The sequence below is a fragment of the Scyliorhinus torazame genome, chromosome 15, assembly GCF_047496885.1.
Source record: "Scyliorhinus torazame isolate Kashiwa2021f chromosome 15, sScyTor2.1, whole genome shotgun sequence".
Taxonomy (NCBI): Eukaryota; Metazoa; Chordata; class Chondrichthyes; order Carcharhiniformes; family Scyliorhinidae; genus Scyliorhinus; species Scyliorhinus torazame.
The window spans coordinates 81,513,747-81,529,911 of record NC_092721.1 but is presented as its reverse complement, the minus strand read 5'-3'; the positions used below and the strand labels follow the sequence as shown (position 1 = coordinate 81,529,911).

Genomic DNA, 16,165 nt, shown 5'->3' with positions numbered 1-16,165 from the left:
CCTACCCTCCCTTCCCTCACCGTTACTCTCCTCCTCACTCACACCCTACCCTCCCTTCCCTCACTGTTGCTCTCCCTTTGCTCACACCTTCCCCCACTTCCCTAACTGTTACTCTCCTCTTTACTCACACCTTACCCTCCCTTCCCTCACTGTTACTCTCCTCTTTACTCACACCCTACCCTCCCTACCCTCACTGTTACTCTCCCGTTGCTCACACCCTACCCTCCCTTCCCTCACCGTTACTCTCCTACTTACTCACACCCTACCATCCCTTCCCTCACTGTTACTGTCCTCCTTACTCACACCCTACCCTCCTTTCCCTCACTGTTACTCTCCTCTTTACTCACACCCTACCCTCCCTTCCCTCACTGTTACTCTCCTCTTTACTCACACCCTACCCTCCCTTCCCTCACTGTTACTCTCCTCTTTACTCACACCCTACCCTCCCTTCCCTCACTGTTACTCTCCTCTTTACTCACACCCTACCCTCCCTTCCCTCACTGTTACTCTCCTCTTTACTCACACCCTACCCTCCCTTCCCTCACTGTTACTCACCCGTTACTCACACCCTACCCTCCCTTCCCTCACTGTTACTCTCCCGTTGCTCACACCCTACCCTCCCGACCCTCACTGTTACTCTCCCGTTGCTCACACCCTACCCTCCCTTCCCTCACTGTTACCCTCCTCTTTACTCACACCCTTCCCTCCCTTCCCTCACTGTTACTCTCCTTCTTACTCACAGCCTACCCTCCCTTCCCTCACTGTTGCTCTCCCTTTGCTCACACCCTACCCTCCCGACCCTCACTGTTACTCTCCCGTTGCTCACACCCTACCCTCCCTTCCCTCACCGTTACTCTCCTCCTTACTCACACCCTACCCTCCCTTCCCTCACTGTTGCTCTCCCTTTGCTCACACCCTACCCTCCCTTCCCTCACTGTTACTCTCCTCTTTACTCACACCTTACCCTCCCTTCCCTCACTGTTACTCTCCTCTTTACTCACACCCCACCCTCCCTTCCCTCACTGTTACTCTCCTCTTTACTCACACCCTACCCTCCCGACCCTCACTGTTACTCTCCCGTTGCTCACACCCTACCCTCCCTTCCCTCACCGTTACTCTCCTCCTTACTCACACCCTACCCTCCCTTCCCTCACCGTTACTCTCCTCTTTACTCACACCCTACCCTCCCTTCCCTCACTGTTACTCTCCTCCTTACTCACACCCTACCCTCCTTTCCCTCACTGTTACTCTCCTCTTTACTCACACCCGACCCTCCCTTCCCTCACTGTTACTCTCCTCTTTACTCACACCCTACCCTCCCTTCCCTCACTGTTACTCTCCTCTTTACTCACACCCTACCCTCCCTTCCCTCACTGTTACTCTCCTCTTTACTCACACCCTACCCTCCCTTCCCTCACTGTTACTCTCCTCTTTACTCACACCCTACCCTCCCTTCCCTCACTGTTACTCTCCGGTTACTCACACCCTACCCTCCCTTCCCTCACTGTTACTCTCCTCTTTGCTCACACCCTACCCTCCCTTCCCTCACTGTTACTCTCCCTTTACTCACACCCTACCCTCCCTTCCCTCACTGTTACTCTCCTCTTTACTCACACCCTACCCTCCCTTCCCTCACTGTTACTCTCCCGTTGCTCACACCCTACCCTCCCTTCCCTCACTGTTACTCTCCCGTTGCTCACACCCTACCCTCCCTTCCCTCACTGTTACTCTCCTCTTTACTCACACCCTACCCTCCCTTCCCTAACTGTTACTCTCCCGTTACTCACACCCTACCCTCCCTTCCCTCACCGTTACTCTCCTCTTTGCTCACACCCTACCCTCCCTTCCCTCACTGTTACTTTCCCTTTACTCACACCCTACCCTCCCTTCCCTCACTGTTACTCTCCTCTTTACTCACACCCTACCCTTCCTTCCCTCACTGTTGCTCTCCCTTTGCTCACACCCTACCCTCCCTCCCCTCACTGTTACTCTCCTCTTTACTCACACCCTACCCTCACTGTTACTCTCCCGTTGCTCACACCCTACCGTCCCTTCCCTCACTGTTACTCTCCCGTTGCTCACACCCTACCCTCCCTTCCCTCACTGTTACTCTCCTCTTTACTCACACCCTACCCTCCCTTCCCTCACTGTTACTCTCCTCTTTACTCACTCCCTACCCTCCCTTCCCTCACTGTTACTCTCCCTTTGCTCACACCCTACCCTCCCTTCCCTCACTGTTACTCTCCTCTTTACTCACACCCTACCCTCCCTTCCCTCACTGTTACTCTCCTCTTTACTTACACCCTACCCTCCCTTCCCTCACTGTTACCCTCCTCTTTACTCACACCCTACCCTCCCTTCCCTCACTGTTACTCTCCCTTTGCTCAAACCCTACCCTCCCTTCCCTCACTGTTACTCTCCTCTTTACTTACACCTTACCCTCCCTTCCCTCACTGGTATCCTACTCTTATGCTTTTGTGCTTTCTGACATTCAAGGACTGAGGACTATTCAGCTTCCAAAGAATCATAAAGAAGAGGGACACCACCCTCCATGGAGGAGTATGGATCAGTGAATCGGCAAGGCATTACAGAAATTGGAGCTCATCCTTTCCACTCCAAGGTAGCAGCACCAGACCTTTCATTGAAGCACAAAGCAATGTCTCTCGTTGTCTCTCAGTGCTACAATGGAAGCTCAAATGGAGGTCATGTGATCCATGTCTGCTGCCATGTAGACACTGACACCTACATCATGGGTGCAGGTGGTGGTGCACAAAGGGGCATGGAGGCTCCCACAGTCCAGCAATGCACGTTCCAGCATATTATGGGGAATGCTGAGGTCCTTGCCCTGGGTGCGGCAATAGCTCCGTGCTGTACAAACCTTCTGTCCTCTCTCAGGATTGCAGCATTTATGTTCACACCAATACAACTTTGCCAATTCCATTGCTGTTATCTCTGAGCCAGCCATTCAAAACTGCTACAGTCCACTACCAAGATAGTGCAGTGTGAAGCCAAGTCCTCAAGACCCAGCGAATGTCCTGCAAGGCCAACTATAGTCTCCTCAAGTGAAAATTGCAACAATCCATCAGTCATCCTCAAACTACCAGGATTCCAGTGCATATACAAGCATTAGGCCAGGCAAGAATACCAGCAAGACAGGCATTAAGGAATGAATAAGTGCAATTACTCACAATGGTGCTGGATAGAGTTGCTGCGTGAAGGCATTTGTTGCTGACCTTCATTCAGTGATGTTGACCAAGGGGTCTCAAGATGAGAGAACGACGTGACAGGGTTTCCACTATCTCAATATATAGACTATGTGATAACATGCAGAGGATCCTACACGTCAATGAAAGATGTGCTGCAATGTGATACATGCTTTGAAATTTGTTGCCCCCTGACTTCTGCATGAAATAAAATCATATCATCAGACGGCATGCCAAAGCACACCTCCTGCTCCCATGGATAACCATTTCTCTTACAAAGAGGGATACAAGTCTCTCTACGAGTTTTATTGTGCAAGCAAAAAGGCTCTGCAATGTGCTTCAACTCATGTAATATGTATAGTTTTTGCCTATTGAGCCCTGCACAATTTCAACACCAAGATGTGCACATGGACACTCCCAAGGAGGTGACCCAGCTGCTTTCCAGACAGAACCACAAGAGTTACCATGAAAACCTTGACTCAGAGGCCTCCTGAAAGGGGAATTAGGGCCATCCCAGCACGTCTGGCTCTAACATTTCATGGCAAGTATTCCAGCCAGCCATTTCTGAAGCTCGTCTCACCCAGGGGGCGAGCGAAGAAATAGAATCATAGAATTTACAGTGCAGCAGGAGGCTATTCGGCCCATCAAGTCTGTACTGGCCCTTGGAAAGAGCACCCTACCTAAACCCACACCTCCACCCTATCCCCATAACCCAGTAACCCCACCTAACCTTTTTGGAACACTAAGGGCAATTTAGCATGGTCAATCCACCTAACCTGCTCCTAGTTCTATGTTCTTATGTCATCAAAACCTTGACTCAGAGGCCTCCTGCAAGGAGAATCAGGAGCATTTCAGCACTGCATCACTCTCAATTACAATCTACCTTTGAGGACAGTGCCTTAAATCCTCCATTCAGCACCATAAAATAAAGGGAAAGTCCTGCACTCACCACCCACCCTAGAACATGACAACACATCGGCCCACTTTGCCCATCCGCAGTCATGTCAATAGTTATCATCTATTTTTCTAAGTCAACAATGAATAAATCCAGCTTAGGATCAGTTATTTCCTTAAGGATTAGGCTCAAATGACAAAATTGCACATGGCTTCCGAGACCTGGTTCAGATTATTTGGTTAATAATAAGATATGGTACCTCTAAGCCTCTGCTTCCATCAGTGGACTTCAAAAAGTGTTCACAGATGGTTTTCTCTGGCAATGAGTGGGAATAAGCCAGTTTGCAAAAAGCTAACACAAAGATCTATACACCAGTGAGCCTGAGACCTGGGACAGGTCCTTGACACTACAAGAGAATGGATGGTCTCCCTGAGACCATTGATTTACTGAGAGGGAAGTAATTTCTGCCTCCAACATTTCATGGCAAGAATCGCAGACAACCTTTTGTCAACCTTGTCTCACCCGGGAAACCTCTCATAGAAATAGCATATCAGGTATTCGATGCATAAGGCATTTGACTTCCAGGGAAGAATTTGTTGTGTTACAGTCAATGGTATGTTACTGCCCATACTGCTCGTCTTTTACCATCACTTCTACATCGAACATCGCCACTCCGTGCCATTGTAAGAAATATTCGAACACAGCTTCATAAAGCGTGCAAAGTACATAGAATCAGTAAGCAAATTAAATTTCATATCATTTATTTTGTTTTCAACATATTACATGAAAAACAACATTTCATTTACTCATAGCACTGCATTTTACCCAAGTTAAGAACAGCATAAATATTAATAATATAAATAAATTCGATTTTGCAACATAAATATGAAAAATATAAATAACAAAAGCAATAAAACAAAGGTGCAAATAGAAATGCAATAAATAACTGAAAAATAATAGAATTATCTTAAATTATATCAAGTAGTTCATTTGTTTACAAAAATTATAATAGATTTTCAATACAATATTATTTGGAACCGCCAAATTAAGCTATCCTGAGAGGTATGTTACATATAATCTGTTTAACATTTTTCATCGATTGCTCAACTACCGATGTCAAAAGGCATGTATCTAACACCCCACCCAGTGATTAATTCTGCGAATCTGATGAACTCGTCGCTCATTGATGTTGAACAGATATTGAGTTGGTCCATGAAAGAAGTAAATATATCCTACAAAACAGAATAGAAAAGTTAACCCTCAAACCGGGATCCACAAACTGCTTAACCCAATACAAAGAGGAGAAAAAAAATCAAAATATATTTATTATTGTTACATTTTTGAAGGACCATTCTAGAATCTTTTTGTTTACTAATTGCTGATAGGCGGATGTCATAGAACATACATTGCAGAAGGAGGCCATTCGGCCCATCTAGTCTGCACCGACCCACCTAAGCCTTCACTTCCACCCTATCCCCGTAACCCAACAACCCCTCCTAACCTTTTTTTTGGTCACTAAGGACAATTTGTCATGGCTAATCCACCTAACCTGCACCTTTGGACTGTGGGAGGAAACTGGAGCACCCGGAGGAAATCCACGCAGACACGGGGAGAACGTGCAGACTCCGCACAGACAGTGACCCAGCGGGGAATCGAAACTGGGACCCTGGCACTGTGAAGCCACAGTGCTATCCACTTGTGCTACCGTGCTGCCCAAATTCATGTCGTGAATTTCAAAGTCACAAAGAAAATTTAAATTAAGAAATGTAGCTGATGGCCCTAATTTAAGAAATTAGTTAGGGAATAGAATTGAGTAAGGTCTCTCTAGGATTAGTCTTAGGAACAGTAATATATCAAATTTGGATCTAACCTTGGATTCAAATACTCAGTATAAACTGAAGGATTTTCCATTTACCGACACCGATTTCGTAATCGGCGTTCATGCGGAGATACCTTTTTACAGTGGAATCGGGGGTGGCACCTGTTTTTGCATGTTCCACCCCCTCCAAAATGGCGTCATTGTCACCATTGGGATGGCCTCAGGACATCACCTGAAGGCTCTTGCCCAATGCTCCGATGGGCCGGATTCCCGACCGTGTGGGGGACGTATGTCCAGCGCCGCCAAAGTCGGGCAGGAGCCGTGCTGCTGGCCGGTGGGGGGGGGGGGTCTTCGGCGAGGGCTGGGGGTACTGGTGGGGGGTAGCCAATGGGCAGCCAGGGTGGGCACCATCTGGATAGTCGGGTCCGCGCACGGTCGGCGTCATGTTGTATGGCACGACCGCTGAAGGTCATTGCCGTGCACATGTGTGGCCACAGACCGGCAATTCTCTGGCCGTTATTGTCATGGAGGCTGGATGGTTTACGCGGTGTGATTGCTAGCCCTTCACCAGTCGCAGCATTAGTGCTGGGGCGATTTTTTGACGTCAAGCGCCACGGATTCTCCGGACATAGCCTGAAAATCGGAGAATCTAGCCTCTGGTATCTAATTGGAATTAGGACAAAAGCAGCGGCTCTAAGCCTCAAAAGGAAGTGGCTAAGAAATTATCATAAAGAGGGGTTCAGGAGAGAAGGCAGTGTCAGTATGGAAAATTGCTTCAAAATACTTCTTGAGATTGGGCGAAAAGGACAAATGTTCCAACTGACAATAGGGCTATTTAGGGTTGATATCAAGAAGCTAGTACAGAGAATATCTGTAATGGACAGAAGGGGGCAGCAGCAGAGGCAGAAACACTGAACTTGTTTAAGGAACAATTGGATTCTGCATGATAAAAAAGGAGATGGGGGAATGAGTCGGGCAGTGGAGACCATTAGGACCTCTCTGGATTGCTGAAAACAAATGGAACAAATGGTTTTCTTCACCAACGTTTCATGTTCTCAGAAAGAAGGTACTGAACGTCGAAGCATTGTGTTGTCCTTTTTTATCAACACTGAATTGTAGATAAATTTGAACTAATGAACCTGTATTGAATAGACAATGATTATTTTAATGAATAGATACAATCCTCAAAACACTGAACAAAAACCTTCTAAAATGAAGCTAGCTAATTCTAATTATTTGTCCCCAACCATCTTCTTCATTTTTTCCCAAGTTTCTACCATAGAAGTAGGATCATTGTCACCAGGAATTTTTGCAGGGATGCTCCTGATGCCCCACCATAATATCTGCAATAGATCAGTGGAAAACCCAATGCAAAGACATCAATAGCATTTGCATCATAGCTCGACAAACTCCCATCAATACGACTCCGAATGGCAGGAGACGAGGAACTGCTGCAGAAAATCTACCCTTATATTCAAACAAAGAATGAGGAACGAAATAAACAGCTCCAGTCCAGAGTTCATGTACACGGATCAAGTGAAAATCTCTCATATTTCTGAACGTCATAACATTAACAAAAAAATCAAATGCATGTAGTCTTTGCATTGCCTCTGATAGACATGGGGCCCGAACTTTGGCAACAAACAGAAGACCAGTTCAGACCCACTGACTACCCATAAAAACACATACACACATCCAGGCATCAGTAAATAACAATTAAAAAAAGGAAGAATGATTGATTTTATTGTTCCTGAACCAGAGACATTCACTGTAACTATATGCTGACCCCATCAAGACACAAGCTAAGATCTCTGAATTGACCAGGGATCAAATCTAGGAGTTGATGGTTGGCATGGCTCCTGCATTGAATGGGTTAACTCGCTGAGAACTAAGAAGTTCTGTATAGTATTAACTGAACAAAAAATATTAAGTTCACTTATTCATTGCAAAGTCAGTAAAATATTATCTTCACACTGAAATGAGCACATTAATATTTGGACTACCTCAATACTTCAATGAATATTTGCTTTCAAATTACCGTGCTGTTCAAATGCTGCATCCACTCTTTCAGGGATTCCTGGCCAGTCGTCTGTTATGAGGTGTGGGTAACCTTCATCCATGGCTCGTTTGGTTTCATCAAAACTGGAAGGAGAAGCACATAATTTATGTAAACAGTGAGACTGTGATGAAAAACTATTGCCATACATATTCATGTAAGGAATGAACCATTACCTCCAATACTGGTCTCCTGCAAAGAATAACGTCTTTGATGTTGTCCTAATATGAACAGCTGCATCTATTTTCCTGACGGAGCTCGGAATGCCGAATCGACGGATGTTCTTTGGATAACCTGGCATGACATCATAGCCATTGACGGCCCAGTATTTGTTTCCTATAGGATTACAGAAAGTATGTTGTCATCATTTGAATATGAGTAAATGTGTATTTTCCTTAACCTCAATGTCGCCTCTTGTGGGCACCATTTCTTGACCAAAATGCTGGACAATCATCCTAGTTCCAATCCTCTCCTGATTCTTCACCCACATTGATTTCATTTTGCAAGAGTTACACTTCTAGAGACATTATTCTCCCTCCCATGTTGGCTCCATCTGATGAACCTCAGCCCTTTGCACACAGCATTACACTTCACCACAGGAACAATCCAAAAGAAGGAGTTGTTTTCAATTTCAATCCTAAAAACATAAGTTCTAAAATGTGAACTGAAAGCTCAGCCCCTCATCATGGTAGCGTCCTTGTTTGCAGCACTGAATAATCATAGGATTCTAGTCCTCTAATTTTTAACCAAGAAAAGTTACAGTACTCAACCTTTTATAACAACAAGAAAATCCCTCTTCACATTTTCATACGCAGCGTCAATCTTTGCAGGAATCTTTGGCCAGAGTGAGTGAATGAAAGTCAGTTGAGCCTCAGGCATTTGTGGATGTCTCCTCCAGAAAAACCTATAACAAGGATTTGTTAGGAGATATTAAAACTAATCCACTGGCAATATATTTAGTTATTCCATATCACAACATTGGTAAAATGCTCAGGAAAACTGATTCTAAGTCCATCACATACCTTAAAAATGTTCCCTGGACAATAAAGAAGCAAAATGATGTTATTCCAGGGCTGTGCAAATCCTCATCAGAAGTTACAGCAATAACTAGACTTTATTAATTGTAAAGTACTTTGGGACATCCTGTGATCATGAAAGGTGTGGTATGAATGCAAACTCTTGCTAAACACTATTACTCTACAACCAGTCACTGGAACTAGGGTGGCACGGTGGACTGGTGGTTAGCACTGCTACCTCACGGCACTGAGGACCTGGGTTCGATCCTGGCCCCGGGTCACTGTCAGTGTGTAGTTTGCAGATTCTCCCTGTGTCTGCGTGGGTCTCGCCTCCACAACCCCAAAACAAAAGATGCACAGGGTAGGTGTATTGGCCATGCTAAATTGCACCTTAATTGGAAAAAGAATTGGATACTCTAAATTTGAAAAAAAAAAATAGTCACTGGAATAAGTGCCAGGTTAGCCAGGTTCGACTTGTTTTCATTGTTTCATCCAATGAAACACTTTGACTTAAATAATCATCACTTTCAGAAATCTGGGTGAATCAAGAGCCTGACATATGGAGAATTGTGGACCTATATTCAACGGAAAATACAGGATTGTTTACCAAAAATGTACCAAACTATTTTGGCTAAAACATTCCTAAAGCTAATTAAAAATACATTTTATGAAATGTTCACGGTTGTTCAACGCAGTTCATACCTGTCTTTGAAAAGAAACATCTCCCCTCGAAGACTAGCAACTGCATCAAAGGACAAATTTGGATCACATTTCTCTGGTGTCCTTGGTGGTGATGGTCCAGGGGGGGAAATGCTTTGTGATCGACCTTATGTAAAGTAATAAGACATATTACTTAGAATACAATGTTCAAGGCAATGTTAGCACTGAAGTAGACTAAAGTAGATTAACGCTAGGGTCCAATTCTAATTAAGGTTATACGATTTGCAATATTTCAATGATTGGTGAAGCTCACAAAATAGAAGACTAGATGGGAATTTATCCTGGAGGGAGTGACCAGGGTCCTCAAGAGACAGGAAGAAATAAAGATGGTTAATTTCTAAAGAGTTTGCGGGCTTGTCCCAGTGCCTCTAGAACGAGAAAAATAGCAATTCCAGAAAACAGCGTAAACGTAATTTATGCCATTTGTTTGGGATTTCCACGGCTCTTCCATCAAAGTTATGGCAGCCGATTGGAATAAACATCACAGAAATTCACCCTACTGTTCTATCAAAGAATGAGACAGAGAAATGTGATGCTCACACTACTGAAGTAGTCTACATTAGAACACAACATGAGTAAAGCACATGCTTATTTAATTGGTGAGCAGTAATTAATGGAAATATTGTTAATAAGCTGAGTCTGTTGTTTGATTTGCTGCTCAATATGCAAGATCAATCAATTATATAAAATGCTGCTAACATTGTTAAACCAGTGAAGTATTTTTGTTTATTGTGCCCAACTTTTGTTTTCTGGACTCTTGGTGAACATTCCAAGCCTGGGACCAATTGAAAGAGCAGAACATTGACCACTCAGGGACTCAGTTATACGGGTAGCCCGAAGTTACGGACAAAGAAAATGATTGAGAAGGAAGCACAGGGCAGACTAAACATCACACAAAATATCAATGTGGATCAATACTTCCACATCATCCGTAACAGCAAGATAAATGAGTACATTTCACGGAAGCTGAGCCTTTGATTATCTTCCTTTTTATGAATGGAATAAACTTGATTCATGCCCTTTCCATCGCCTCAACAGTCAGACTTGGCTTGATGTCAGGACATATTTATTTATAGAAAGAGCCTTCGATGTTTGAAACAGATTTCTGAGTTAGGTACATGGTTTTACAGTGAGGAAAACTGTGGATTATTATTCCTGATTTTAATTTCAGCAAGATAGGGACAAGTATTGAAAAATTGCTTTAACATATTATTTTACAGCGATAGTTATGAAAATATTTCAATCTTTCGACTCCAATCACATCACATGATGTTATTACCTACACACAGTAACAGCTCTTTAATTACTGGTATGGTCAGTAATTGTTTTGAAAGGAATATTACAACCTACCATACAGAGCCTGGATTCCATTCACATCATCCTGAGAAAGCCGGAAATGCTTTGTCTTTATAAATGTGTAGTTGGGGTACATCAAAGCCCCAGGATCACGAGAGTGAGCCAATCCCAGTGCATGGCCAAATTCATGAGCAGCCACAAGGAACAGGTTATATCCTAAATAAAACAATCACAAAGCAGCAAATTTAAAATCTTGTAAACATGCTTCAGAGGCTCATGAAGTTTAAAATTTACATAAACTAACAGCAAAATATCATACTATTTATTAATGGTTTACAATCAGACTATAAACCTTAATCCTGAAGTTCATCAGAATGTCCTGGCCATTTCATTGAATCACAGAATCCCTGCAGTGCAGAAGAAGGCCATTTGGCCCATGTTGCCCGCACTGACCATCCAAAAGAGCATCCTACCTAGGCCCAATCCCCCAAACCCCACCTACATTTTGGACACTAAGGGGCAATTTTTAGCATGGCCAATCCACCTAACCAGCACATCTTTGGACATTGTGGGAGGAAACCAAAGCATCCAGAGGAAACCCACGCAGACATGGGGAAAACAGGCAAATTCCAGTCCAACGCAGGCATCTCCACATCAAAATTCCACATAGACAGTGACCCAAAGACAGAATCAAACCTGGGTCCCTGGTGCTGTGAGGCAGCAGTGCCACCGTGCTGTCCTATATTTCCACAGATAGGAGTGCTTCCTACCTTTAAAACATTTTCAATACACTTCCAAATCTCAATTTTATCAAAGATAACTGGGCAAATATTCAGAACATGATACATGTCAAAACGAAGCTTTAATAAATTATTAATGATAGCGTTTCTCAGAGGCTTCAAATTAATGTGTAATTCTTAAGTTGCATTTGGGGGACTTCAAAATTACAATTTGCTGTTTAGATATTGCAAAAATACTAATTAATATTGCTGGCTAACAACTAAGTAAATTGTTTTCTAACTAGAAACATCCTATTGGTTTGTTCATATTTTCACCACTAATTATGAGAAGAACATTGGTCAATATTTGTACCATTCGATCCCATTGTCCAGGTTTCATCTTCATCAAAGTGAGTGTCTCCTCCAATGCCTGCTGCAGGAGGAAAAGCATGGGCCAATATTCCATCAGCTCCGTCAAATGCATAATTGTCGCCATGTTCTGAAAATAATGGAACAAAGAACCGCCAAAGTGAATTCTGAAGGTGTGAAACTATCAGGGTTTGTAAGGTAAATAAACACAAAGAAACATCTTTTCACCCTACAGCAATGTTCCCTCCTCACAACGGGCATGAAGGGTAGATTCAGGCAGCCGACTGTGAGAATGTACCACCCAGGTGCCAGGTTGCCCTTTCTACGCTCCATTTTGGTGTGGTCATCTTTGGCATGTAGCCAGTGAGAACGAGCATCTTATGTTTATAACCCTGCAGCTCAGCGTTACTTGCCAGTTAAATGCACATGATCTGGAAGCATTCTGTGGAAATTTGAACACTTTCAGGCAGTGGAACCTGTAATGGATAAGGCTGCAATATTCATATAGTGTGTGAAAGAGGAGTCCTGCTCCTCCTGGCTCCACAGAAATAAGTGTAAATTTATCTTTCTGTTGTCACCTCTGCTGGTGAAACTTTCCCAGTTATCCAGCAAAACTGCAATGGATCCCAATTTGCATGTTAAAGGTACCTATACTGCACTGTGACAATGCAAGGAAAGGCCCCTTTGAGATTGGTGATGGTCACTCACTTGTGTACATGAACCCAATTTATGCTCACAACTACTCTATATATACCGGGTGGCTGAATTTATAATTGACTCTGTGACACTTGTTGTGTTGCAGTGGCTGCGGTACTCAGTGTTATACTTCATTTGTAACCAATCGAACAACATCGTCGCACCCGACTGGGTGATGCAACAAGGCTATTAAATCTCGCGAAGCGCATCTGATGAGATTTGCGATGTTCTGAATGTATCGTGTGATCTAACGAGATCTCGCGAAACGTTGTGATCTGGACCCCCCCTCGCTGTGCGAGGTCCAGATTTACATATTTAATTGAGCAGTTTTTCCACTTTAAACATGTCAGCGCCCGGTGCTCCCAAGGCCTAGGAATGAATGCCCGTGTCTGGGAGACCTCACCATGGCGCCGTTTAGCACTGGTCCTGACGAATGTGGACCAGGTATAACAGCATCTCTGGGGGTGTTCCAAGCCATCAGAGGCCACCGGATTGTCAGCTTCTGTGCAGGGTGATACCCTGGCAGTTCCGCTGCCACCTTGGCACTCCCAGCCCAGCACCTTGGCACTGCCACCTGGGCCCTCTGGAAGTGCCACCATAGCACTGCCAGGGTGCCATGTTGGCAGTTCCTAGATACCTGTTCTAAACTAGGTGTAATTGGGTGAATTGTACTATTACAACTAACATTGACTTTGGTAGCACTGACCACTAAGAAAAGCTGAGATCCTACGGGTTCCAATGCTTCGATATGCACTGTCCAACGAACAATCTTCAAATAGCAAATACAATTTCAACAACACGAATAATAAGCTGTATATTCAGAATGAAATGATGAGATATTCGGGGGTGGGGGTGTACTTCCATTCCCACAGATTGTGAATGGCCGACAATATCAAACATTAATTAAACCAGGCGGCTGCATTTTCCAATTTTCAGACTATGTCCTGACACTGGCGTGGGAACAGTGGCGTTTTACGACCGAACATTCAGCGCAAAATGGCCACCGATCCTCCGTTTGGTGGGGGGCTAGTCGGCAAGCAGCTTAGAGCACCAGCTCTAGCTACCGATACGGCCGGAGAATTGCCCGGGCCATGGCCACGCATGCACACGGCGGCAGCCTTCAGCGGCAACGTCGTGCAACGTGGCTCCGGACCCGCACGGACCCGGCCTGCCAAATAGTGCTACCCTTTGGCTGGACCACCCCCCAAACAGTGCCCGCAGCCCCTGCCAAAGCCTCCTACTGAGTCCGCAGCCGCCACACCGAGTTCCCGACAAATAATAGCATGAGAGACCCACGCCATCGAGAACTCGTCCGGTCGGGGGCGAAGCATCGAGGGGAGGGCCTCAGGCAACGTCCTGAGGCCATCGATACAATGTGCAGCATACTCCTAGAGTACACCACTTTGGAGGAGATGGAGCATCGCGAAAGTAGCGCCGCCCCCGATTTTGACGCGAACGTTGATTCTCTGGTGGATCGCCGAACGCGATTTCAGCGTTGGCGACTGGAGAAATTCACCAGGATTTTACACATTTCCCTTCCACTCCTTTCACATTGTTTTTGTTGATACCTCGAGCCCCAAATGAGATCATGATATCAGCTTCTCCTTCAAAGATTCTTCTGAACTTCAAAGGTGTGATGTCACTCCAAATCTTGAAAGCTTTCCGAATGGCTGTGTCCACGTCGGTGGAGGAAAGATCCAGGGTGTAGTTTAAAATTCTTTATGAAAGAAAACAGGAAGTAAGGTTTTGTGCTAAATATGATCAACTCAAGCTTGCTGGGGTTTGAATCTTGTGACACATTTCCCAACATCCTTCAGTTCAAAAATCAATAACAATAAGAATTTTAAACATAAAATTTACATTTAACTTTTTTATAAATCTGGGAATTTTTATGTTTCATAAATATGATGAGTGAGGTTGAAGAATATAAATTGTCCTCTTCTCGGACATTGAACCTAATTGGCATTGAATTAACAATTATAACCTCATTCATGCGTTTAGTTAATGGATAAAACATTTTGAGGTCCAGTTAATGATACATTAATGCAAAATATCAAAAACAGAGAGGCTGAACTATATGCTGTTTGTGTGAGGGGAATAGCTCAGCATAGCAAATCCAATGAGCATGTTTTGAAGGTTTACAACTCACACCGTATCCCTTCATCCCCTGAACTTGCTGGGCCATTTGTGAATTATTAACAGCGTGTATCCTTAACACATCTTTACTTTTATCTTTACTTTTACTGTAACATTGGATCCAATCAACTACGGAATTGATGCTTTGAAATACCGTGGAAAATATTACCTGTATGTTATTTTATTCTTTTTCCATTTAATCGTTCCTGGAAAGTGATTATATTCAGCAACGTCAGGGACTCCACATCGAGGTTTCTCCATAATTCCCATAGCTGCAGAATCCAGATTTCCAGTTACCTCAAGACCGAAGAATTCTTGCATTTTCTTAATCTTATTGGATAGGGAACTCTTCGATACATAGTTTCTGATCTTTGAAGAAAACCCTGCTGAACTGTCTTCGAGCTTGTAAAATCGGTTCAAGTAGGTCTTCAAGAAAATAAAAGCATTAATGTTAGTAATCTTGACTTTATCTGTGAAAGAAGAAAGATTAATCTGTTGAAACTCATTGAACAGTTGTCCTTTGTTCGTTATATTCCACACAGTACCTCTGCTAATTGCCAATCCTCTTCATTTTTCTCTATTTCTGAAAGTAGTGGAACAGCAGATGAAAAAGTTACAGAAAATAAAACCATCAGCACTGACAAGTAAAGGTGCTTCATCGTTCTGTTCTCAACTGAAAATTGAGAGAGAAATGTCTACCTCTGATTCTCTCCTTGCAGCTTTTATAGTGTTGTCTTTCCCAAGTTATGTTAATTATAGAATGATTCAGATTTGAGTAAGAGCTAAAACACAGCCATGTCATGGGTGGTTAAGCAAAGCCAGGAAGTCAATTAAAGGACATTCTTCTCTTCCTTCATCCAGTATTTACAATTCTTTGACGTATGTTTAAAACATAGATCTACCAAGATTCATCTGATTACGATATTAACCAAGATAAGTGTTGAGTTTCTCAGAAACTGCTGGCGTTTTGCGTAGAGAATGAAGAGAATCTTGACTAAGTGGCTGCAGTTCCGCAACACTTGGATCTCGTTTCCCAATGGAACAGAGAATTGGGCATTGGGGGGAAATTGGGATCGATGTCAGGCGCCAACCCGGTCACAATGCTCCGACTCCCCACTGGCACTGGGATCGAGGTCAACGACCACATGCCAGCGGGAGGGTGTAAATGAAAGCAAATGGCTCTTAATGACCCATTTACAACCATTTAGTGGGCCCGGCACCCTATGCTCCAACCCTCTGT

General features: G+C 43.9%; 1 protein-coding gene across 1 annotated transcript; it reads right to left on the bottom strand.

The window, feature by feature from the left end:
- Positions 1-5,118: 5,118 nt before the first annotated feature.
- Positions 5,119-15,584, bottom strand: LOC140391309 (collagenase 3-like). Its single transcript, XM_072475902.1, has 10 exons — positions 15,471-15,584; positions 15,095-15,351; positions 14,358-14,506; positions 12,098-12,223; positions 11,060-11,221; positions 9,692-9,815; positions 8,744-8,877; positions 8,150-8,309; positions 7,956-8,059; positions 5,119-5,330 (listed from the first exon to the last, which is right to left on the bottom strand). The coding sequence occupies exons 1-10, from the start codon at positions 15,582-15,584 to the stop codon at positions 5,230-5,232; spliced, it is 1,431 nt and encodes a 476-aa protein (XP_072332003.1). The 3' UTR covers positions 5,119-5,229.
- Between the last annotated feature and the right edge of the window lie 581 nt (positions 15,585-16,165).